This window comes from Phaenicophaeus curvirostris, chromosome 2 (assembly GCF_032191515.1).
Source record: "Phaenicophaeus curvirostris isolate KB17595 chromosome 2, BPBGC_Pcur_1.0, whole genome shotgun sequence".
NCBI lineage: Eukaryota > Metazoa > Chordata > Aves > Cuculiformes > Cuculidae > Phaenicophaeus > Phaenicophaeus curvirostris.
Window position 1 is genome coordinate 45,582,976 of NC_091393.1, and position 26,149 is coordinate 45,609,124.

At 38.9% G+C, this 26,149-nt stretch overlaps 2 protein-coding genes across 5 annotated transcripts in view; one reads left to right on the forward strand and one right to left on the reverse strand.

Annotated features, from left to right (window-relative positions):
- L3MBTL3 (L3MBTL histone methyl-lysine binding protein 3) overlaps nt 1-2,679 on the forward strand; it is an 81,025-nt gene extending 78,346 nt beyond the window's left edge. For all 4 annotated transcript variants that reach the window (XM_069851849.1, XM_069851852.1, XM_069851850.1 and 1 more), the window contains exon 22: nt 1,764-2,679. In XM_069851849.1, the coding sequence (XP_069707950.1) occupies nt 1,764-1,907 (144 nt within the window). In that variant the 3' untranslated portion in view covers nt 1,908-2,679. The remainder of the gene's footprint in view (nt 1-1,763) is intronic.
- Nucleotides 2,680-4,832: 2,153 nt separating this feature from the next.
- The window catches only part of SAMD3 (sterile alpha motif domain containing 3), a 36,652-nt gene continuing 15,335 nt past the window's right edge, over nt 4,833-26,149 (reverse strand). Inside the window, exons 5-11 of the mRNA XM_069851853.1 lie at nt 25,406-25,591; nt 25,018-25,102; nt 17,624-17,791; nt 7,658-7,861; nt 7,165-7,336; nt 5,435-5,517; nt 4,833-5,218 (exon numbers count right to left, since the gene is read on the reverse strand). Of these exons, the coding sequence (XP_069707954.1) occupies nt 4,934-5,218; nt 5,435-5,517; nt 7,165-7,336; nt 7,658-7,861; nt 17,624-17,791; nt 25,018-25,102; nt 25,406-25,591 (1,183 nt within the window). The 3' untranslated portion in view covers nt 4,833-4,933. The remainder of the gene's footprint in view (nt 5,219-5,434; nt 5,518-7,164; nt 7,337-7,657; nt 7,862-17,623; nt 17,792-25,017; nt 25,103-25,405; nt 25,592-26,149) is intronic.

The window sequence follows — 26,149 nt, forward strand, 5'->3', positions numbered from 1 at the left end:
GGTTGTTTTTTGATTTTCTACTCATATTTTGTTACTTCTGTTAAAACCTAGTTTCAAGAAGGCTGTTGACCACAGATTGCCAGATTGAATAGTTCAGGTGCTTATCCCAGCCAGACCACCTGAATGGGCAAACCCTGATACTGTAATATGCCAAGTCAGCCGGCCTTTCAAGTGAAGAATAATTGTGGTACTTAGAGTTGAGAAGGCACCTCCTGAGGAAAATGAATACAGATGGTCCTGCTGATCTCACCAAGAAAAGTTTTCAGGCTGTGCTCTAGATTGTAATGACTGTTGCAGTTGCATATCAAAGGACTGACAGGCTTCATTTCTGGGCATTTTGCATTTGCTTAGATATTAGGCATTGTACAATTGCAGCAGGTATGCAGGCCTAGATCATCCTGTATGTCACCAGGGTGTCTCGACAATGAATTTAAGATCAATAGAAGCTACATATTGCTGATAAATCAGCAGGTGGGAAGTGCCTAAACACTTTGATTCTCAGGCTTTGTCTGTGAGCACTGAATTAAACCTCTCCCAGTAAGGCCAATTTGCAAGGACTGGCTGGCATCAGTAGGTGAAAGGCGCTGGTTCAGTCTTCTGCTGTGGAAGTGAACTCTCATCCTGCTTATATGAAGAAGCTACAAAAAGCTGGGTGCCCCCGTGTTCCCACACTTCGAGTGCTGAGCTCACCCAGTCTGGCTTTGTGCACAATATGAGTAGAAAGGAATCACGGTAACTGCGTGATGCAGTTTTCATTGCAATGTTTCTTAACTTCCAGTGCTGGGGTGAACCTTGCAGGCTTCCTTTGCAGTGTGTCTGATGCAAGAAGCTTGTCTTCTAGTCTTACAGGAGCTTCATTACCTTAATTTACCCTATTTTCATCTCAAATTAGTATCTCTAAACCTAAGCAGCGCTCCTGGTTTAGCCAAAGTTAGCTTTTAGGCCTAGCTGCTCTGCTTATGTTATGCTGAAAAATTACTGTAGATATCGAAGTGACCTGAAGTTTACACAAGAAGTGTTGGGCCCCATTGAAGTCCTTAGAAGTAATGGCCTCATGGCTCTTCGTGTTCAGATTTAGCACTCGTGCTGGTGGAACAACGTGCTTACAGGAGAATATTCACTTGTAACATTTATTAAACTAGCAACAGCACAAGGCTGGCAGAAAAAATATTGTTTTCAAAAGTTGTGTTTGCATCAGAGGCAGTTTTATGTAGCCTGGCCCCTGTTTACATCTGAGACCAAATTAATTTTAATTTGAATGAACAGAAACCTGAAGGTGGCCTGAAGGGGTTTCCAGTTCTTTACCAGGGAGTGAAATCTGGAAGCTTTCTTAACAAAGCCTTGCATAAAAGGAGCAGCTAAGATGTTAAAAAGAATTACTGTGCTGCGATGCAGTTGAATTCTACTTCATTTACTCATTTTGCTTTTCAGTAGAGTTTACCTTATAATGTCAGTATGAAAATAAGAATTGGTTACCTGAAAGTTACCCAGACAGTTGTTTTCAAGCACAAAGAGGATCATCATTGTGTTCTTTTGGACTAGCTGGTCTGTCTAGAAGATTGAAATCAAAGCTATTCTAAAAGTGTTCGTATTCAGCTGTTCCTTTACTCTGCCTGAAACTGCTGGGGATTTTCACAGAATAACTAGGTTGGAAAAGGCCTCCAGGATCATGGAGTCCAAATTTTCTTTTCATATTTTCTCAAACATCTATACTGCTGTACTGTCGGTCCTATTAATAGCTTTGTTTGTTTTTTCTTTTAAAGCAAATTGATGGAGAAGCATTTCTGCTAATGACCCAATCAGACATAGTCAAAATAATGAGCATTAAACTGGGACCAGCCCTAAAAATCTTCAATTCCATTCTGATGTTCAAAGCTGCAGAGAAAAACTCACACAATGAACTTTGAAGATAATGGAAAATGTGTACGAGCCAGCTTTCTCCACTGGAGCTCATGTTTTATTCAAAGCACAAAGACTTGCTAGAACTGTTGAGTAAGGACTCTCAGAAAGGAATAAATGTATGTTCAGCAGTGGTGGACTATTTATATTCTTCAAGAGCCAGTACACATCTGAATCCTTCTGGGAAGTGTTCAAGCTTTTGAGAAGGTACTGTGTGACAACGGAGTCAGCTAGTCTTATTCACCAAAACAATGGCGCTAACTTTCCATGGATGGTTAGGATCCCTAACTTTCTCTGGGCATCTAGAAAACCTTCATTAATTATTTATGCTGTATTATATAAGGGAACGTTAATATTTTCTAAGGATTCTTGAATTCTACTTCATGTACCCGTTTTACTTTTCAGAAGCTTTTACTTCATACTATCAAAATAAAACTGGTTAGTCAAAAATTAGGCTACAGGTAGCCAGATGAGACTGTTATGCCTAATACGTATTTGTGCCATAGTTTAAAAATGAAACACATAATGTTCCATACATGACACTTTATGCTACAGCATATAACTTTACAGATTATAAAGGTGTCTGTTTGCTTGTAAGAAAACAAAACAAACCTTGTTGGGGTTGAAATTATAGTGCTTTTTTTATAACTGAATGTTTTTACTTTTGCACGATTACAAAAATGTTATGTGAGTTTTTCCACCAGCATCTATAATGTATTTTACCAAAAGATCAGTATAGAGAAGGCTGCAAGTGAATAATAAAAGTTTGACTTCATAGAAGACTTTTTGTTTATGCCGCACAATAGAGTCTCAGCGTTTTACACAGAAGCCTGCTACAGTTCTTCAGTACATGAAGGAAAATACGTGTGTTTTGAGGTAAGGATATTAGTAAAAGAAGAAAATACATTGATTCAGGTCTGCACACGCCAGTCTCCAGTATAGTTAGCACAGCAGTGGAGAAAAACTGTGCTAAAGCTAGGACTGCTACTTGGGCTTCATGTTCAACATAGATTGGTTTTCTGAATGGCGGGAGAATTATTTCATTCACCACTTCCTAGCTGAAAGTCTGATCTATCAAAGAATAAGGCATAGAGGGATGGACAAAGAAACAGGAAAAGGATACTTAAATGCATATTGTGCATTGGCACATCTGAGGTGTAAAATGCATGTGTTTCACCGGGTCATTAGCAGGCTGAAGATGCCACTGGCAGGTACTTAAGTGAGGCAACCTTCTTTCTCGGAGGATTATTGTAATGATTTGTTAGGGAAAGTGGTGGCACTTGGTATATATAGGCACGATGTAAACCAGATGCACTTTAAATGAGAGATAGCCTAGCTAAGTGTACGCTGAGGACTGTTCCACAATGTTACTTTTGCAAGAAGAGGGAGAAGAGTTGGATTGAGATTTTTGGCAGCCCTTTTCTTAGTGCTGCAGGGCAGTTGCTCAGCCTTTAGGGCTGAGAACAAACAACATTTCCGTTGCACAAAGCTCGAAGAATTTTATGTTTTCCCACAGACTGCACTAGGCTGTTCTTTGACTGGAGTTCCTTAAGACTTGAAGAACTCTCTGGCCCCTCCCAAATCACATAGGTGACTGGTGACTGCCATAATATGAGGTGAAACAGGGTCAATATGAAGTAAGTTGCATTCTTCTGTTTATTTCATTCCATAGCATTGCATAAATAATATTTTTACATTTTGTTCAATATTTGTACATTCAAATTGCACTCTTATTGTACTACAATACAAATAAAGCCCAGTCTGGAGCAGTCTGTTACATTTGTGTGTGCCCAGGATTCTCGGACAAAACCAGATGTTCCCAAGGGTTGTGTGGAGTAATACCTCACTGTAGATCAATGTGGCCATGATTTTAAAAGAGCAGTTTGGCTACTGCTTTCTGCTCTCTCCATAAACACTTACTCCTAAGGTTCACAGGCCACTTGCTGTCAAAATCAGAATCCTATTTATGGACCTGGATTTTGCCACTGGCAGCAGCTGAAGTTGCCCGTGCAGATCAGTAAAATGTCAAATTCTTCGATCTCTTTAAAACACAGCATTCTACTAATAAAAAGCTATTTTAATTTCTGATTAATGCGATAGGTCATGTTTGCTGGCTGCTGCTACTGTCCATCACTAGGCACTTGGCCGAAGCTGTGCACATCAGGCAGTAACCCTTGGGGTTTCCATACACACACGAGTTAAGAGGATTGTGTTAAGGAGAAGAGGAAGCTGTGGAAAAAGAGCGGAGCGAGCCTCCACTCTGTGTGGGTAGATAGGTGAGTCACCATGTGGACAAAGCCGATATGTTCTGGGGAACAAATTCAGAAAGAAAATGAGGCATCGTCACCCTGGCGCCAAAGCTGCGGTTGCAACTGCATATGGCAGCATCCCAGACCAGTCATTCTCGCTGTTGGAAGCTCATCTCAGAAGCCCTATTTAGGAAATTCAGGGTTGATGTTTAAAAAAAAAGGGGGACAAAGAAAAGAATGTTTCATGCATGGAGAAAGCAGTGAAAAAACAACATCCTGCAAGTTACAAATCAGACCCACCATTTTAAAGCACCAAATTATTACAGTAGACTTTCAGTGATCATCATATAATGAAATTATGATAAATAAATCTTTAATATATGACATTTCAAAGCATTAAATATATTAGCATCTGAAGCACTGATGTGCTTACATTAACTCACAAGTGTTGTTTTAAATTCTGACAGTCAAAAGACTATCCAGTTTTTTAAATGCTCCATGTGGGAAAATACACAATACATGCAGTAATCTAGAAGATTTTATTATCTCTAATGCGTTTAGGTTGCTCTAGAATTTCCATTTTAAATAATGAAGATGTTTGGGGTTTAAATTTAAAAAAAAAAGTAGCCAGTACCATAAAAAAACAAGGCATTTTTAAACATAGGTGAGTTATAAATGTACATATACACTGTCACCAAAAAGAATGGCACTGATTTGTTTTTACAACAGAAGGATTTATTTTGACAAAATGTTAGATGCTTCCAAGAGGAGCCCTGTGTACACAGTCAGGTACTGGGGTACTGGGAGGCCTCCAGCTTTCTCTTTACCGGAGTGGCAAGGGAAGCTGGGCTTCTCACCTCAAACACCAAGGACTCCAGGAAATTCAGTGTCCTATGGATTCTCTTTGGGCATGGGATATCGAACACATGAAATGCAGCTACCAGTGCAGCCAGGGCCATGGTGCAGTCATCGAGCTGGGCTAACTCTTCTCTTTCCACGTACAGTGCAAACTCACATGAATTCACATTGAAGGGGTTTTTTACTTCCAACACTGGTGTTCCCACTTTCACCTACATTTAAAAAAAGGATATTTCAGATGAGGAAAAAATAATCTTGGCTACGCTACAGATAACACTGCTTGGAATTTAGCTAATATTTCTAGAACTATTTGCCTTCTGCCCAAAAGACGGGCTATTATCCATTTTGAGGAACTAAGCTGAGTCACCAAAAGCCTGGGTGATAACAGGAGGAAGAGAGACCAAGAATGCTGGTGCTCTGTCTCCTACCTCCTCATTCACTGCAGCAAACAGACTGGAATCATCTCCAAAGACATCTGGCAGGAGTAGACATGCAGCAGTCATTTTCATATCTGTCAAAGACAAAAATTTTTACTAAATTACAAATTAAAACGTTCTGGCTCTGCAATATCCTCCTGAAAAAGCAAATTGCAGTGTATGAAATAGTTAACAACTCAGCAGTGGAACAGTTGTCCAGTCTGTTTTTAAGAGTAGTTTGTACTGCAGTGAAGGTTTAGGTGCCTCAGCTGGCAGTGGTGTTCAAGTCTTTCATGACACTTGGTTACTCAGTATTCCGATAAAGTTTCTCTCGCAGTAAATAAGTGGACCTCTGGGTTGCTTGTAGTGGAGTTTGCAAGAACAGTAACCTACTGGCTCCCAAACTCCTCTCTCCTCAGTAAATCGGATATTTCTGGGGAGCCCTGGTGCCAGTGGGCTCCACTTTAAAGGCTATGGTACAAGCTGGTGCTGCAGGATTTCCATCTGGTTCAGCTGTTAGTGACTGTAACATTATTTTGCAGTTTAAGGTTCTCAGGGGAGGAGCTGTTTTACTGAACCTATCTTGTGAGGCATTTATTATCTAGATGCCAGGTATGAATAAATAGGAAAGTAAAGGCCTTGGTAGTAAGGTATGAGTTAAAATCTTTGTGGCCATATTGTGTAAGAAAGGAGGAAATTTCTTAAAACATGCATAGATTTCTACGACCAGAGGTATGAGTAGAAAATGCACAAAGGCTTTCTGGATTAGGCTACTCATTGACACTTTTTAATTAGGCTACTCATTGACACTTTTTAATCTATCATGAGCTATTGAGTACTCGTGTTTTTAAATTTAAAGGAAGAAAACCCTGATATTTTAACCTACTATGTTTAATTCTTTAAGAAATGACCTGGTAATAAAAGGAGTGAAACTGCTACAGGAAGCAAGTGTGTTGCCTTTTATTTGACATCCTGGCATTATGCCTTTTTGATAGAAAATCTCAGGCAGAGGCATCTACAGCTGAAGTTTGTGAAGAATAAAGATAATAAGTAACTCCTTTAATGTTTTGTCCCTGCAGAACCACACTTGCAGGCTTTTCAGACTGAAAGAAGTTGAGTGGCACCAGTTGCTTGCTCCCTTGCAGCATGTGAGCCAAACACGCTGAGGTACCTGAGCCTCTTTGCATGACTGGGATACCTGCTCACTAGAGGTACCAATTTGTGCATTTATTCCTGCAGTGTTTCTGCAGAGATGAGGTACTTGAAACACAAGTAGTGGTAACTACTTCTGTTATTTCACGGGGATGAGGACTTCAACTGTAGGAACAGCACTGCTCTTTCTAAAGGAAATAGTCTCTTTTTATGGGACTATTTCCAAACTGGAAAATTTGGTCTCTCGATGTATTTTTAGAAATCAGTAATGACTCTTTTAAATATCTAGAAATACATCATTCTTATTTTAAGGCAGTTTATCAAACCTGCAATCTTGCATTCAGTAGAAAAAATAAATTTCAATATCTGACTGACTTAATTTCTTAGTAAGTTATTGATTTTTATTCTTAATGCTATCACTATGTAATATGTAGTGACTGTATCACTTTTCTTAATATATACTTTTCAAGCAACGTGGCGTTTTAGTATGTTTTCAGAGAAAAATTAGAGCTAGTTTATTTACATAAGTAAGAACAATCAGTCACAACAAAACTTTATAAATATTCAGAGCATAGAAGATTTATACTGACATTTCAGAATGTCTCCCTCTGTGTGCCGCTTCAGATTTTCTTGCAGCATAATGTTAACAGGATTATTCCTCACCACATACAAAGATAATATGTTTTCTGAATAGATCTCCAAAATCTCAGCTGTTTTCTTATAAATGTCCATGTGTGTTAGAAGCTGGAACTCCCTAAAAAGCTAAAAGAAAAAGAAAAAAAATGCTATTATTGTAATCCTCAAACCCAAAACTGAAAGTAGGAAGACAGGATAAGACTAGCTCAGTAGCATAAGATCGTAAACTGAAGGAGGCAAATATATAATATTTCTTTTCAAAGCAGAGAAAAAAAATATCAAGTAAAACCAAAATACTTCAGATAACCCAGAATATAAAAAAACATGAGTTAGATTAAAGAGAGTAGTATTGATGGATACTTCACTGGGAACAGAGAATGCATGCCTATGGTTGTGTCACAGATATAACACAGAATTCAATGTCATTATTAAAAATAGCTCTATTACCTGATAAGGGCATCTTAAGAAAGGAAATAGTCTAAGAATGTCTTTTAAAGGTGCCTTGTCACTGATCATCTTCCTCCGTATTTCTATTGTCACACTCATTCTATTATCCACTTCTTTCCAGTTCCTCTGAGTTTTTGTATATTCTTGCTTAAGCCACTTAATGTGTGCATCCATTGCGCTGCCTTCAAGATGAACAGGTTTTTCCTATCAAGAAATGGAGAACAGAATTGTAACAAATCAGCTATCTTTCTTGATATCTGATGTCGTTTGTGTGATCTGAGTGTAGTCGAGCTCAACAGGAAGGAACTGCAATATCGTTTCAGTACCAATTATGTGAATTCACCTTGATATTCTAATGGTTATATTAAAAAGGGGTTTTATATAATATTATAGCTATCAGCTAATACTCCCAGCTCAAATCATGTGTTTGAGGTTATTAATGAAATTCGTGTGCCTGTGTCTGGTTTGCCTAATTGTGGTTTACTGGAAATTAGTAGGCAGTTCTAATGATGACTCATTGTTTAGTAATATTATCTCTATACTGCCAAGAGAAATAGTATTTTTTTCTTACTTGTACAGGTCCTAAAAGCAGGGCAACTAACTTCACGTTTCTGCCGCTGAAGTGTTTGTCCCCAAAGGGTCCAGCTGAACTAAGAAAACTCTTAATGGAAAGCATTACTTGAGTAGTTTGACTATTAGTGTTTTCAAGAAGTTATATTGTACTTGAAGATACAATTAAAAATATTCCTCAGAATTACCACTGTTGTCCCTGTGGTAATTCTAAATCCAGTAATTACTGATGTGACTATCCAAAACTGTACACCTGTGGCAGAAGCCTGGGGCTGTATAGTTTCTGTCAGAGGTTGCAGTGAATTTGTCTATTGAAACAAGTTCTGATGACATACTGATGCATTATTGGTACAATTGCCACTCTCAAGCTGCATTTGCACTGGCTTTCCCCTAAGTATTGTCACTGATGCCACTGTCAACTGTGTCAGTGGTGGCTTGTAGGTTAATGCCAGAGGGAGCTGAGACATTTCATTCTGTTTCCCAGAACATTTAAGACACAGACCTGCAAAAGACGCATCGTCCAAAACTCTGCAGGGCTCTGTAGGTGCAATTAAACTTCCCAGTGTAGTTAACATCTTATTGTAAATTGTGCACATGATATTCCAGGAATGGTTGCACAAGGTACAAAATTAAAAAGCTCTCCCTCCTAGTATGTTGAAATCTATGGATTTCTATAGCCCTTAGAATCACAGAAGAAAATCAGCTTTGCATGCAGTTACCTACCATGACATGTGCAGGTACTCCCTTGGTAGGATGATGGATCAGCACAGCCTGCACTCTTTCTAATGGAGGATTATAGTCATAATTGCGTTACAAAAGTAATGATTTTTTGTGACCAGCTTAAGTATATATTCCTGTCCTCTTCATCACCGTACAGGAACAGAGGTGGTGGTTCAGGTGACCTAATCCAGTACCCTCCTCTATCTGGCTGAGAAGGGTGCTGATAAAAAATACAAAGTAAAGATGACTGAGTAGTGGTACTTCCCTGGAGTCCTGTCAAGACTCCACTGAACTGTGTTTATGTATGTGTATTTAGTAGCCTTCACCAGATTTTTTTGCTTCCATTACTTCTCTCAGTCACTTTTCCAGCTCTCATAAAATCTTACTTCCACAGCATCCTGTGTTCAGTTCAGCAGTTTAATTATGCACTGACAGAAGAAATGCCTTCTTTTATTTGTTTTCTACTGCTGCTTCTGCCTTCTAATTATCACATTGGATATTGGATTCAATAGCTTTTCACCATCTTCTTCCCACTGCAGTTATGTTATATTCTGTCCTCAACCACCTCTTTTCCAGCCAAGACACTGCTAAGCTATTTAATCATTCCATATATAAAAGCTGGTCCATACTTTCAATTATTCTTGTTATTGTCTTTGCATGTTTTCTAATTTCACTACAATCTTCATGAAATGGGCACAGTAAAACTTCAAATACTAATTTAGATGCTAGGGCACCACAGGTACATACAGTGGCATAATGTGCTCCCTTTGTTTCATTCTTAAATAATTCTGAGTATTCAATATACTTTTTTGGACTGCTGCTTGTGCCATATTTTCTTTGGCATAATACAAAAATATCATTTGTGAATGGTAATAATAAGCTCAGAGTCAATCACTGTAAATGCTATTAGGACTGAGTTTTCTCCTCCTGCCTTATTTTACATCTGTTGCTATTAAATTTTATCTAATCTTTTTTTTGCCCTGTTACTCAGCAGCGTGGCGTCCTTCTCAATTCTTCAATCAGTCTTTGTCTTTAGTACCCTTAATAGCATCACCAAATGTGGTCAAGCAACTATTCTCCTTTTTCCACATCATTTAGAACTCCATAAACTTAAGCATTAGTAATCTTTTCCACAGTAAAAACTATTTCTGCCTAGCCTCCTTTGTTCTGTCTTTGAACTGTTTATCCATGCAAGCACCTTTCTGCTTATCCTCTCAGATTATATCCTATAAGAGTCTTTGATAGGCATGTGGTGAAATCTCTTCTGAAGTTAAAGTGTATCATCTGGATTTCCCATGTCCTCAGGGTTGTTGAATACTTCAAAGAACAAATGAATTTATTTTCTGAAGAGTTCGCTCTGTTTACAGAAACTTCGTTGACTTGTTCCCAATGTGTTCATCTTTTGGGTCTGCATTACAGTTCTTGCAAATTTGGTCAGTAAAGACATCAGGTTTCTTGGTCAATATGTTCCCTAGTGCTCTCCTGGAACTCCAGAAACTGGCATCAAATTAGCTACCTCCAATTTTCTCATATCACGTTTCGTGAGAGAAATTGCATATCACAGTTAGAAATGGCTTATTTTATCCTTAGACACATCTGAAAATTTTGCACAAATATCATCTGGTCCCGGGAATGTGTTACTGCTCACTGTAGTGTATTATTCTGTGACCTCTTTACTGACAGTGATCTAAGATGGATGCTCTGACATGGTCTATGAAGAATGGTCCCTGTAATGGGATTCCCTGAACTGCTTGTCTGGAAAGCCTTATAAACTCTGCTTTTGCTAGTATAGCTTTATATTCTGCAAGCACTTCTGCATCTGAAGAGCGCACCTTGAGCAGTCCTGTCCCTTCACAGCGTCAGGCTTTCTGCTTCTCATCTTTTTAATAAAACCTTCATAACTAGTGCAGGAAAGGCAGAAAACCATAAAACCAATTCTGTGTAGATTTCCAGTGGATTGCTCACAGTGATCAGAGTCCTGTTTTGCTGCTAGCATGTGTCATCTCTGAAAGCTTCCTGCATCCGGGTTTAGCATTTTCTGGTATCTAATTTTTATTGGTTATTGACTGTGAAAACAATTCCAGTATTCACATATCCCTAAGTGAACTGTTCAGCTGTTCCATTTAACTTGCACTAAGTTGGATGAACTATCTCTTTCTATGGTGTGACCACTGCTCAAAAACAAGCATTGGTCCATTTTTGTCAGTCTCAAGTTGCTCATGCTTTCTCACACATGCACACACGCAAACTTGGACTGTTGTCTGGGGTTTTTTGATTACACTTAGGGTTTTCACTCTGAGCAAGAGCTATCTTGAAGTCTCTTGACTGCAAACAGCTCTGTTACTACTGACTTCTCCTGGGGGTCTGTTTCCAAGCCTCCTGCCTGTAGAGCAGCAGCTTCTTCAGCCACCTGATAGGGAACACAGTGGCTCATTTCCAGAGGGTCCATCACCTTCACTGTCTTAACTTACAGAGGCAGGAAAGCAAAACAAACTCAGCCTAGTGTGCTGTAGCCACAGACAAACCGACTGGGCTGTTTAGAAACAAATGAGAAGAACAAGTTATGACCTTTACTCCAGCTTATCTTCATCCCCTTTTTCAAGGCAAACACCTCTGGAGTTGATGGACTTTCCATGTACTCAGCTCTGTCCTTGAGAGCTAGTTTAGTTAATGATGTTACTAATTAGCTAAATGAGACCATTTGACATTTTTGTAAGCATCAATAGCAAGCTACCAACAGAAATACAGCGGTGGTATAAGGAAAAATTGCTGTCTACATATCTACTAAAACAAAAGCATGTGATGGGAGGTCAAACTTCATTGTGTAAATCATCCATTATATACGAGTAACACACGCCAAAGTCAGTGTTAGAGCTTGTTTTCTTGCAGTGTTCAGCCTATTGAAACCAATCCCCATCTGTTATCTTTTCACCTTTTTAAGCTGCTCTTCTAGGCTGAAGAAAGGTATCGGTAGTTCTGAACCTTAAGCTCTTTAAGACAGCTTTTTTAAACTAGTAGTCTATGTAATAGATATACATACCCAGCCATAAAACACATCTTAAAACTTCAAATGGCAGAGCTCCATATATATACAAAGTCTGTGGTAGCACCATTCAAATACCAATTAATGACAGTTTTCTACTGACCTTAGTAGCCATTGCTGTTTCAGCAATCGCTTCTTGGTTATTAAAGTGCAGTTGAAATATACCAAATAAAGTTTATGTACCTTGAAGATGGGCAATGGTAAGTATGAAGTAAAACACTTGGGGTGTAGTAAAATTACACTGCTTGCAAGCAAAGAAAAAGAGAACACTGAGTTCTATGGTTGGCAATAGCAACCAAAGTTGCTATGATTTTGAGGACTCCTTGACTATATACTGGGGCTTTCGTACAGCAACAGGTCTGTGTTATTTATATCTAATCACTTCATTCCATTTTGTCTCTGGACAATTTCATTCCTACTGGGGAATAAAACCAATATACTTTAGTACATAGTGCTATGTCAATATAGATAGATGATGTATAATAAGTGTAGATAGATAAATCGGGAGGATAGATTTACTGCATCATTGTGTATTTCTAATTTCAACTGATTTAATGCAAGTGGTGCATGTTTATGGACCAAAACAAAGAATATGATGCTTGCATATTCACACTAGGAGTATGGTGGGACCCTTGTTCAGGATAATCCATTAACTGAATTTTATAACTGCTTCAGGATGAGGAAAAGCTTTCACAAATTAGTATAATCTGAATTTTGTGTCCTGATTTTTGAATACTGAAAAATTATATTTCTGTTTTGTCTGGAATACATGTAGACACAAGGCAGCATAAAACCACAGTGTACGGAAGAGTTTTTAGTACCACTGTTGTAAAGAACAGCCCTTTTTCTGTGGTGACTTTCAGGTTCATCATAATGACATTTATTATGGTGAACACTGGGGCATTTTATATCAGGAGGAATGCTTAAACCAGTTCATGATCATTAGACAGCGAAGATTTGCTCAAATCCAGCCTTGAACACCTCAGACTGATCAGGAACAAGTCTAAATCTGAAAGGCAGGCAGTAAGCTGGACACAGCTCAGGACCCATCTTCTTGTCCCAGAGGGTGGGAGAGCACTGAGAAGGCATTGCAACCATGACATTTCTCGTGTCCAAACACTGAACACAGGGACAGGTGAAACAGTATGGGCAGGCTGCTTTCATGCAAAAATGAGCAGACAACCTACTGCAGGATCCATGCTGACTTGTACTCAAATGAAATGTTTAATTAAAGCAGGCTCTGCTTTAATTACACATAATTACCCTTTTGAACAAGGCAGACATTTTCAGAGCTAGATTCCCATACCAATGCCAACTGCAAACTTTGAAAGCCACAGAAGTCAGTTTATTTCTCATCACAACTGCTTTCTGATTTCCTGAAAATGCTTTTCGAAACACACAGATCAAGCAAAATGGGTGTTATTTCACGCTTCATGTTAACTTACAGAACAATGGAGATACTGAATAGCATAAATAATAAGAAGATGAAGTATAAGATGTACACCAGGAATTTCTGTTTAAATCTTTTGCTTTGACTCTAAAAGCAAAGACTCTAAAATTTTAAAATATTACCTAAGCAACACCATACACATCAAAGTTTTAGTGGAAAAATGGCATTACAACAGTACGGAGATTGAATGATCATTCATATATGCACACTCACATTCCGGCTGTGCAGACATTCAAGTACTTGATTTGGAGACTTTTAATCTTAGAGGAAAAGGAGCTATCACATCTGCTCCATCTGTGTACAGAATTTACATATGCGCATATTGCATGTGCAATCACATTGCATTCACAGTGCACATATTCATCAATACAGTATATAGATGGCACCTAGTGCTCTACCTCCTGATAGTGCCCATCAACCACAAGACTCAGCCAAGCGAGTTTCTGCATCCCCTGCACAAGCTGTTCATCCTTTGAGAGTTTTGCAGACATTTGACTGATTTGATTTCCTTTTTCCCTTGCTAATGTCATTTTTTTCTCCTCATTCGTCCCTTTTTTTCCAGCCACCACCTCCAAAATCCTATTCTCTCCACGTTCCTTGAAACCTTGTTTCAAGTTTTGACTCCTGCAGTAGTATAACCTCATTGATAAATGTGATGTTAATTATCATCTCAAAGAAAAGCATATCCCTAGGAAATGTCTAACTTACCTAATTTACCTATTTTGAGGTAAAATAAACTCTAGTGCACAGGATAGACATCACTCAATCCTGATTCCTTCCTTCATCAAAAAAAGACAATTTCCAGATCATGATGACCATAAAGACAATGGGGTAAACTTTGAAGCACTCAAAAGTAGTAGCTTTTCCATCATCATTTTTCTCCTCACAATGAGTCTTAAGACCACCCCCAGAGGCCTCAAGCAGACTCCCAGATTTAGTATCAGTCTGACTTTGGCAAAAGGTTGTGGAGGCTGAAGAAGGATAAAGGCAAAAGGCAGCATAGATCATCTGCCTCACCTCATTAAAGGGCTTGCTTCTTTCAACAATTAGCTCTTTAATGCTGGCTGGTTCAGAGACTGTGTGCTATATCTGCCCTGAACCAGGTACTTTGTGCAGGTTAAGCCTTCCAGGCCTCATCATTAAATCTGGCTTGGAGCACCAAGGTGATCTTAATGTAGATGTTGGCAAAACTCAGGATTTTGGCCCATCACATAACTTTTCTATGAGAGACACCTCCAGCATGGGTTTCTGTGCTTACTTACCACCATTATACGTCCCTGAGCACTGCACTTGCTCACAACCTTTCCTGTAACGCTAGCCACTCTAAAATGTGTATATTCTTCAATCTTGCTTGAGTATAATGCTCTGTAATGAGCAACAGAACGGCAGATATTTTAAAGAAACTGGAGGAGAAAGCCAGATGCGGCATCTGGAAGCAATGCTTTGCCTGGGAGTCCAAGTAACACGCGTGGTGTGTTTGGAGGAGGAATGCCTGCTGGCAGGTAACAGGGCTTGGACAGACCAAGAGGAAGACATCATTGGAGGCTCTGAGCACATCCCAAAACCTCCTAGGCAGCTTGTGATGGAAGCAACTGTTTATTCACATGATGAAATAGAAAGAGTAGTCAAGGATTTTATTAGTAGTAATAGCTTTATTACTCTTTTTATATAAAAGCAAGTGCCAGGTATACCAGTGAGGCATTTCCTATTGGTAAATAATCTTTTTATCGGTTTCATACCATGAACAATCCAAGATTATACTGACACAAAGCACATTTCACAGAGTTATAACTTATGGCTATTCAGAAACTAAAGCCCAATATAGAAGTCAGCTGTGTGGCTGGTAAGTAGGTCATCTGTCAGGAGCAGATGTGCTCTTTCATCTGCACTGCTTGCTAGTTGGCTTTGACTTGTAATGCCCTAAATGTCCTGCCTGCTCTGCCTATCTAAGTAAGAATGTGACATAAAGGGGCTAGGAATCCTTGACTGATTAGTCACCAAAGATGTCCGTAACTTGGAATTATTTTCCTGTCCTTTTACCTTAATCAATTCTGATGTGTTGGCTTCTAGGCTGCACAAGACTGATCTGTTCTTCTAGACTTGGAAAAAAGGATGAAGACAAGGGTATCTGGCTAATGATAATTTGAGTATCATTTGGCTTTGCCTGTGGTACTGGCTTCTAGACCAAATACTTACTTTTTGAGGCTAGAACTCTTTTTTTAGAAGTTTAAATTTACCACAAAGAAGTTAGTGCCAAGGATTAGCAGGAAGGTGCTTTTATGTGTATTCCTAAATATGCAAAATGAAAAATGCCATGCTGTATTTGTTTAAAATACTATTAAACAAACATCTTCTTCATCCGTGCTTATTTGTAGTGACATAATTTAGCATCTCAGAGCCAGACATACCTGCTCTCACTGTAGAAACGCATTTGAAACTAAGAAAGTTATGATCCCCTCAGTTTTGTGATACTCATGCCTTAATAGGCTCCACAAGTGTTAATTAGAACTATAGAATCATAGAATCATAGAAGCACCAGGTTGGAAAAGACCCACTGGATCATCGAGTCCAACCATTCCTATCAAACACTAAACCAAGCCCCTCAGTGCCTCATCCACCCGTCCCTTAAACACCTCCAGGGAAGGTGACTCAACCACCTCCCTGGGCAGCATTTATATTTATATATTATTTATACATATTTTCAAGAAAAAAGAGAGAAAAAAGGAAAAGTTGTTCAGGAATACTTAGCATCCTCTAGCCTCCTGCCAGTTTAACCCTTTTTTGCTGACAAGACTAAGGCTAGCAGAAAATGCCTAGGACTTTAGAAAAGCTGGAAGATACTTCCTTCTTCTTCCATTTCCAAAGCTAGTGAGGAATGACCAGGGACAGTCTGGGCATTGCAGTTAAAAAAGAGTTGTAATTCCTAGTTTACATCACACAGCACAGTGCAGTTACACCTTCTCTATAGAAAAACACAGTTGAGTATGCAATCCACTGCAAAGCCCTTCTCAGCTAGCTGGTGTGACAAAAGAAAGATCCATATTTGCCTTTCTAAGCATTAGCGGATAAAAGATGGCTAAGTCTTAATGCATGCACAAACCCAGGAGCCTATCATTTCTCCTTTACTACGTGCAAGGCTGTTTACTGTTTTGCACCCAAATTAAAGCTTGCTTACTTCATAAATTTTGCAAACCTTTCAACTAAAGTAGGCAAAAAGAAAGAAGTGTTTATTCCTGCACAAATTAAACAAAAGTGAATAAACAGATAATACTGTTACTGAAACTTCCAAGAAAAACCTAAAAACAAAACCAGAAAACCAAACCCAAAACATATATTTGCTTTTTTGGTAGAAAACTACAGCTCCCTTCAAAGATAAGGGTGATGTATGCAGAAATACACTCAGTAAACCACTCTTGCTTCTTTAAAAACATGTCCCTGGCAAACAGCAGGATAGTCATAAGCAAACTGATGTCAAAGATATGCTTGTATGTCTTCTTTATCACTTACTTATAATTTATTATCTTTCACTGCATTTTAATTACAGCACTGAAGGAAGTGTGAGGAGTGTTGGCAAAACATAACTGGAATCTTAATGTATTTATGAAAGTGTATAAATTAAGTCCTATGCTTCAAATACCTACTGGACAGTGACAGCTCTTGAATTCCCTAACTAGGAGGAAATACAGCAACTGCATGCATATACTCATAAGTATCCCTATGTATATCACACATCAACACAAACGGGTTTTCTATAACAAAGTACAATGTGACAGTAGGATATGGCCATTTGCTACCAGCTCATATATCACTTTCCATTCCTATTTGTACAGAGGTTTCAGCTCTTAGATATAAATCTCTACTGCTTTTCGCTCTAACTGGAGATATATCACCTAAATCAGAACGGGAATATTGCACTTAAAAATAAGACAGAATTTTATGTCCAACTGGCAACAACTTTAAACGACAACAAATGTGCAAGGCATCCAGTATCAGGTACAGCTCCACTATTGTTACTTAGTTCTCCAGAAAGGTAAAAATAGTCAAGGGTTTGGCCATAGAAGAAACTCTGTACAAAATGAGTTTCAACAGGATGACATTGCTTGATTCTCCCCTTTACTGGCTGGCGGCGTTAGCATCAGCAGAGAAGCTGACACATAACTCGGTTAAGCATCAAAAATCTTACCTCTACTTGCACCTTGACATCTTCAGGTTTGTTTTCAGCAGATGAAGATTTCCTGGTCTGCCCTCGCCTGTGGCCAAACTTGCATTTGTTCCTCAGGACTTGTTCGTCATCTTCAATGGGTCTCCGAACATATTTGAAACGATCTTTAAGGGCCCGTTTCCATAGCAACTGCAGGGGATGGGGGGAAATCTTTCGTTGTCAGTATCTTTAAAGAATTTGCCCCATTCCTAAAGCAGGTCACTTCCTTTTATCTAACTTTATTTCATGAAAACTGTTTGCCACTAAGCAGAAAAAGACTTGTAGGGTGGCATCACTTACTGCTGGCTTCAGGACTGAAGAACTCACAAGCACCTGTGGTGCATGACTATGGCCACTAAAGAGTAGGGCTACTGGCACTGTCATGGTTCATTAAGGATGACAGTAATTAGGAACCTAAGGTTTAGATTTATCAAACATAACCAGAGCTGTCAGTGAAACCACAGTTTGCTTTCTTTTTCTCAGCTCTTATTTTGGGATACTACATCCATGACATCAGGTCAGGAAACTACATAGTGAAACAGTTAGCTCACTGATGCCACAGAAAATGAATGTTTGTGGGGATTTTTTTAATGGATTGGTAATCCCCTGCCTCTGACAGCATCTGACTGGTTGTGCAGTTGTATGATTACTGTATCTAACACAAAAGAGCTAGAAAGACATGGTGGGATGCCCACTTTTGCAAGGAGCATACAGTAACACTCGATCAAGTGTATTATTAAACTGAACTCAAAACTGCTGAATTAAGAGGATCATTTAAGTAGGTCCTAGCATTTGTGAGACTCTTCAAGGCATGCAAATTGCAGCTCAAGACAGTTCTGCGCTAGAAGTGGATGTGGTGACTGTTTAATGGAGCCACTCATCACTCCTTGGCAGCCAAACTTCCTAAAGCATCCTTACAGACAGCTGGTCACCTGCAATTTCTGGCTGGGCGTCCTGTGGCAGGACCCAGCAGTGCTAAGTACCAGCATGCAGGGAAGCAATTACTAAGCTGAGGCTGCTAAACATATCTGCAGGCAAACCCTACAGTTGTGAATATTGAAAATGTTTTGTCAGATCCTCAAAAGTAACTGCTTATTTCAGTAATTGAGGGGGTTTCAACACTCAGGGGGAACAAAAATTAGTCTGAAAAGTGACTGTAAATGACAGGATGTGGCAAGACATATTCAAATAGCTGTTAACTTATTTTCTAAAATTGACTCCAAGACTATACTCAATACTATACCCAAGCCTGTACTCACTGACATACAAAACACAATATAGACAGAAGAATGATTACGTTAAATTTCTTACCAAAATGATGTCCCTTATTAGTCAAGGTTATACGACTTTAAGGGTTAACTTGGTGTAAACTAGAAGCAGACTAAGTAGTACAGTACCTTTCTTTGCAGATAGTCTCACATGCCTGCCTTCCTCACCCACGGGGTACTGATGGGAGAGTCTCTTAAAAGACAGTAGTGAAGGCAATGTGACCTTGCCTTTCTCCAGTGGAAAATACTGTTCCCACCTCCCTAGGCTACAGCTGACTTACAGGTCCTCAATCCTAAAAGCAAGACCTCCATTAATAGTGAAAAATGAAGGCAGAAGAGCTATGAGAACACAGCCCCTGTAGCATCTACCTGAGCTCTTCCTGAGCAGACCTACATCAGCCAGGGCTGGTGTGCCTTTTCTGCCACCCACCTACAGGCTCTCACATTAGTATCCTCTCACCACCAGTCATATGTGAACATCCAAGAACTGGAAAGAATACAAACTCATCTCCATTGCTAGTGTATAAGCTTCAAACTTAGGATTCTGCCAGAACAGGAGTCATGTTGTCACCAATCTAAATGTATCAATTAGAAATATAGCACAACTACTCACCTAGTCTTCCCACAAGGCATTTACAGCCTCAGTCTAAGTATTCCACCCCAGCACTGGTTTCAAAAGCAGGTGACTGCATGCCTTGGCCACTTGCTATCCACCTGAACCATTAACACTCCTGCATGTGTTTACAAATCTGGCCCTGTGCATTTGCATTTTGATGCAAATACCCTACCATTATATGCTTAGCAAAATTTAGCTGGGACTTGACTATTTTAAGGCTGTTAAGAAACGACCAAACAAAAATATCTTAGTTTAGCACTTCTCTGAATTGTTCAACAAATGTTAAAATATTTTAAAATGTGATCATCCCAGAATACATTACTAGCTGACAATTTCAATATGCCCTTAGTTGAGTCTTGTGCAGTTTCTTTCTTTTGAAAACCTCTGTTTGGCTAGGAGACGTTTTCACCTGTTCTTTCACCTATACAGAGCTTTAAATATCTGTCAAAGTTCAAAATACTCAGCTGTTTCACCCTGTTCTCCGTAGATAAATTAAGAGTTTTAACTAGGTCTATTTCTGTAATAGGATTCTCATAATCTTATCCACTCCCCTTCTCACATACTTATTTCATGAATGAGACTGCAAGTGCATACTTTTATGTGTTTTCCCTAGCGGGTAATACATCTTCTAAAAAGAATGTTTTCATTACTATTTTTGAGCTGACAATTTTATTTTCTATTGATTTCTCCCTCTCCCCAACACCCCCCCCCCCCCAAAAAAAAAAGCCCAAACCACTCCAGCAAGGTTTACAATGCTTGTAAAGCAGCAGACGGATTAGCCTGTGTCTATCTGACATAGGAGGGAAAGGATTACATGCAGATTAAAAGCAGTAATTTACTAGTGAATAATCATTTTGTGTTCAATGGTTACATAAATCAGGCACATGAGCACTGGGATCCCTGGGTTCACCACATTATAGCTCTGCTCAGCAGCCCTGTGCTCTGGTGAGCAGCTTATGCAGCTTATGCAAAGCTCACTGGCAAGTGGCATAGACGAGAGAAGAGTCTCTTTTCCTTCCTCATGTATGGTTGTCTTGAAACCAAACGATTTTCAACTGTTAGCTGAAATGAAGTAAGTGCAGAGACTGTTTCCAAATGGTTGGCTGTAATCCTTGTAAAATGAATAAACACAAATAGAATAGTATCTTCCAAGTGGTCAAAAAACAGTCATGCCAATTGTCTTTTGACTTCTATGGCAACTATGGCCTTAGCTTTTTCTATATGCCTGTAACTACGTACAAATATTGCATTGGTTACATTATAAATCAGAAATCTAATAATCAATTTCATGGTTAAACGGAGATTAATTTTTAAAATGTTGTATGGGTTACTTTCAGATAAGATTTTTCAAGTAGACAAAAACATCATAAGAAAAATTCCTTATGAAAACGCCTGAAATCACTTCTTTCCAAAAGCCAATCTTGGAACAGGGTGGGGTAATTAATTTAATTCCAAGTGCTCCACAGACCTCTTAAATGAGTTTTGCTTTTACTATATTTTGTTCATAATTATTCAGATTTCAGACAGTTATTTCTTAATTCCTGCTTCTACAGTGACCTAGTAAATAACCTTCTTTTTAAATCAATACTAGACAAGTATATTATTTGTAACCTTATTTTTAAACGTATTCATTTAGGATCATTATCATCATTCAGACTGTGTTCCACTAGATATAATTTTCAAGGGCCGATTGCACAGAAGCATTATTTTCTCTACTGCAAAATTAAATGGGAAAACTTTAAATTAGGAAAATAGAATTATGGATAATCTACTAATAAATTTTGAAACATTAAACCTTTAATGACCTCTTATCGCATCAGCATGAGATTGAAAATATTAGACTACACTTCTAAATAATGTACACATTGTTTAAATTACTTGTTTAAACAGTTTGGAGTTGTGAATAAGAAGTGTTCAGTACTTTGGAAAAACAAGTCAAAAATAAAACCATGGAATGTTCAAAGTTTTGCAAGTAATTTTTTTCTTGCCATGCAAACACTGTTGTGAATTTAGGTGTTCTTAGGGTCTTTTGTTGTTGTTGTTGCTCAGCAGATTTTTCCCCTTTCCAATTTTCCAAGCCATTTAATTCCCATGAAAATGTTGCAACAATAGATGAGCCTTCCCTTTTCTCTGCCAGAATGCTCCCTGGGTCGCCCCTGCCCACCCACGCCATGCAGAGGGGTGTGTGATGGATGTGGAAGAACCCAGAACAGTTTCCAGTGCATCCTTCCAGCATGCAAGACACATCAATTTCTGGTCATGGGCTCCAAACCATAAGACTCATGAGTTAAAAATAAAGTCACACCACTGCCAGACCTTCTCAGGGCATCCCATTAAGAGCTACCGCAGACCCCAGCAGACACTGTGACTGCTCGTCCATCCCAAAGAGTAAGAAATTGCTTTCCTTTTAAGCATGAATTTAGAGTTTAACTGAATCTAGGAACGAAGACACAGCACAGCAATAAATAAAGAGCAATACATTAACGTCATTAACAATACAGTGGGATAAAGCATTTTTAGCAGCAGAAAGGAAAACACTCAGTGGCAGAAGTGAGCTCCAGGACGCCTGAGGGAACACAAGATGTAGTACTCCAAAATATGTTCAGCTCTTTTGTTTTGCAAAATGCATGCAATTGTTTCTTTTTTCCTGTAACTTTGACAAGAAATCAGAAGTCTGAATACTTGAAAACGTGTTTGTTGGTATTCTAAACTCAGGTGACTGTTGATCTGCCTGTCCTGGAAACTAGGATTCTCAGGGGCCTGCCAAGCTGAATTGCCATGCTTAGTGAGTCCCTTTCTCCAGGCTTACAACACACTGAAAAGAGGGGACCATCTCTCAGACACAATTATCTGTGCACAGCTGGTCACCCAAGACTCCCTTTGAGTCCACAGAAAGAAACAAGAACTTTGATACTGCTATTCCTCTCTTCCCGATGTAAACACCAAAACCACATTATATGAACTGCAACTCCAGAAGTTTATATATGTGTGTTATTTAATAACTAATATAATTAGCATTTTTTGCTTGAAATACTACCCTCATGTTAGTTTTCCTTTTCTAAACTTAGGTATAAGTCCCCAGATAAAGAGCTTTCTGTTTTACCTCTGAGCTGTTATTATTGGTAGCTTTCTTAAGTATTTTCAATGTACTATTAAAAAATTGTAATAATAACTGTCCAGTTATTATAGACAAGCAAGTTTAAGGTATTCAAAATCTCTCAGTAAGTAAAATTTTATGTCTTACAAGACCTGTGATTCGGTACTGTTATCAGGAACAGCAAGCAGCAATTCTTACAGTTCCATGCTAGCCTGAGGTAATTTTAAAAGGAAAGCCTACAAAAGCTTCATTTTTTTGAGCTGCTGTAGAGACTTTTTTCTGAGAAAAGATGAAAGAATGACTGTTAGCAGAATTTTTTGTTGTATACTTGTTTCTTAAAGCTGTATGAATTCAGTTTTACTGCAAGTCTCATGCTAAGTGGCTGTGCATATGTTGTAAGGTTTGTTTTAAGCCATTACTGTTGTAACACATATCTCAGACCAAGAGAAAATAAGTATTTATAGCCTTTATGACTGTGAAGGAAGAACAGAATGTCTAACAGTAGGGCCAATAAAAATAGTAATTCATTCTCACACCCTCCTCCAAACATAAGTATACAGACATAACACCTTTAGTGCATTTTTTTTTCTGCCTCAACCTGAGCCATGGAGAGGGGCTGGCTCAGAAGGACTAGAGTAGCAGTATCGCAAACTGCTTCCAGCTTTCTTATTTACTTATGATGGTTTCTTCCAGATACGCTTTCTAGTAAAACTGAGAGAAATATCAAAAGATAAGGAACAACTCTGAAGTCTCTGCCCCATCACATAACTTCTGCCAGCAAGAATTCTGGGATTGATCTAGGAAGTACTAAGCCATTTGTGAAGGAATGGAGTTACAAGTAGTTTCACTCCGTCTATGGTACTGCTGCAATTAAAGCCCTTTGAAAACCTAGCTTAAGAATCTGTTTTAAAACAGTTTTTAGAAGTTAAAGGCTGTAAAAAGGCCTTTGGACTGGACCTGAATGTCATTCCAGCTTCCCTTCACAAAGGGAGCCAGCTGAAGCCTAGCACTACCCAGGACTCCAGCAGTGGACCCCCACTGGGGTATTGAGAGAGGTATCCTGAGTGAAAATAAGGGTAGACTGCTGCTCTCTGTTCATTCTCTTCCCTCTCTCCTTTCAAAGATGTGTTTGTTTTCTTTAGTCCCTTTATTCCTACAATGCTTAAGCTCAGGGGAGAACTAGAATAGTCAACCCTTAATCCGCACATTTTTTTTTATTCTCAAAATTATTTTGCTTTCTGCAGTAACTGCATACAACATATATATTTAGACTCATAGAATCATAGAATCACTAGGTTGGAGAATACCTCTAGGATCATCGAGCTCTAGGATCATCCAGTCCAGCCATTCCTATCAACCACTAAACCATGCCCCTCAGCACCTCATCCACTTGTCCTTGAAACACCTCTAGGGATGGTGATTCAACCACCTCCCTGGGCAGCTTGTGCCCAATGACCCTTTCTGTGAAGAATTTTTTCCTAATGTCCAGCCTGAACCTCCCCTGGTGCAGCTTGAGGCCATTCCCTCTTGTCCTGTCTCCTGTCACTTGGGAGAAGAGGCCATCACCCTCCTCTCTACAACCTCCTTTCAGGTAGTTGTAGAGAGCAATGAGGTCTCCCCTCAGCCTCCTCTTCTCAAGGCTAAAAAAAAAAATTTATATACGTTTAAAGCTAACAATCCCCACTGAGTCTCACAAGCTTTTACAAGATGCTATAAAAGTATCACATGGCAAAGCAATGATGTGAAGTCAAAAGGTGAACACAGTCCTTCGAGACCACAGATGTGTATTCTGGGTCACAAGAGTTAAAAAATGTAGTTCAAATTTAAGTCATGTCCTTCCACTGCTTTCTGTTATATCCCCATTGAGATCCCAACCCATGTTTTAAACTATCTCTTTTTTAATTAGGCCTAGATTCCTGACATACTTAAACCATTAGTATTACTGCATGCTGTAGCTAGGTATCTAATTCAGAAGAAATCATAGTGTGCTGCAAGACAGTTAGTCATATGTTAGCCCTTATATAGGCAATTTTCTACATGCTTGGCTTCTTTGTTTTTAAAAACAAAAGTAAGTCACGTATACTTAAATTTATCCTTTGGGAGAAATCAATCCAGAAACCAGCGGTACCCAACGAGCAAGCAGGGACTTCGTGTACAGGTTTGCATGATTTGTGTGTGGCTTTGAGGAATGGCTATAACTGGATTAACCTTTAATTAACATAATGACATAAGAATGTGATTTGCCAAACATGTCAAAGCTCTGAGCAGAGGCAGTATATAAAAAATCTATACTGATTTCCTCCAAACTGGGTTATTTTCTTGTGACTGATTATGTGAAAAAAAACCAAAACCCAACCTGTATTTTTCAAGACAGAGTTCTCTTTATAATACTTACAAAGCCATTCCCATCTTCATTAAGGAATGGGTATGCCTGCAGCAGAGCATTGACAACAATGTTATATTGCTGACTGTTCGGATACCTGTGTAAACAAGATGGAGATGTACAAGAAATACTTGGTATTCTAGACAGTATTAGACACTGTCTGGCATCTATACTGATATAGATTAAACTGACTATTTCCAAGACTATCGATTCCCCTCCAAATAACGAAAGGGACAGCTTTAAGGTTGCATGAAGTCTTCCTGTTGGCTTCAATGGGTTGCAAGCCTTTAGCTTCCTCTATTTAAGCAAGCATATTAAAAATAAAGGTTTTACATTAATTTGAAAATATACTTCTGCAGCCCATTGGTAATGCCCCCAAATAAATCGAACGTTTACTCACAGTGATCCTTCTAGGTATTTTGTCATGTCTGCCTGTAAGAATTCAATAATCCTTATTCTCATACTGTGATCAGGGCATTTTTTTTCTGCCAATATGCACTTGACATCGTAAGGGAAGTCTGGCAAAGCATAAGAACTTGTCCACTGCAGCTTCTTGTATCTTGTAAAAAATGATTTCAGTTTCTTTCTGTAGAAAGAAAATATTATGTGATTATGGTCTTGTCCTCCTAGGGGGATGCAAGCAAGAAAAAGAAAAATACAAGCAAAAATTCAATGCAAAGGAAAGTTACTGCTATAGATATTCGAGTCTTGCTCTCTTGGTTTCTACATGAAGAATACCCACAAAAGCTGTAATTAAAACTTATAGGTTAAAACTAAATGTCAGTTGTGAAATGTTTTAACCAGTGGATGCTAGAAGGTGGTCACTAACTGAAAGCAGAAGGCAGAGTGAAGGAGGTCATTGGAGACTTGCTTCTGTTGCAAAATGTCATAATTTATAACGTGTTTCTTACCAGTTCTGCTAACTTATTCATGCAAGTAAACTCAACAGCTTAACTGAATGAAATACTATACATAACATTAGCTAAGACTGTCCTCCCAAAGGGTAAAGCAGCCAAGGGGTGAAGGCAGTTATCAGCACAATGGCTGGAAACAAAGCAGACGCAGCCTCTAAGTACCCACAGCTTCCCTCCCAAGACGACCATCAGCATTCTACAGATTTCATTTCCCAGCTGAGCTGAGCCCG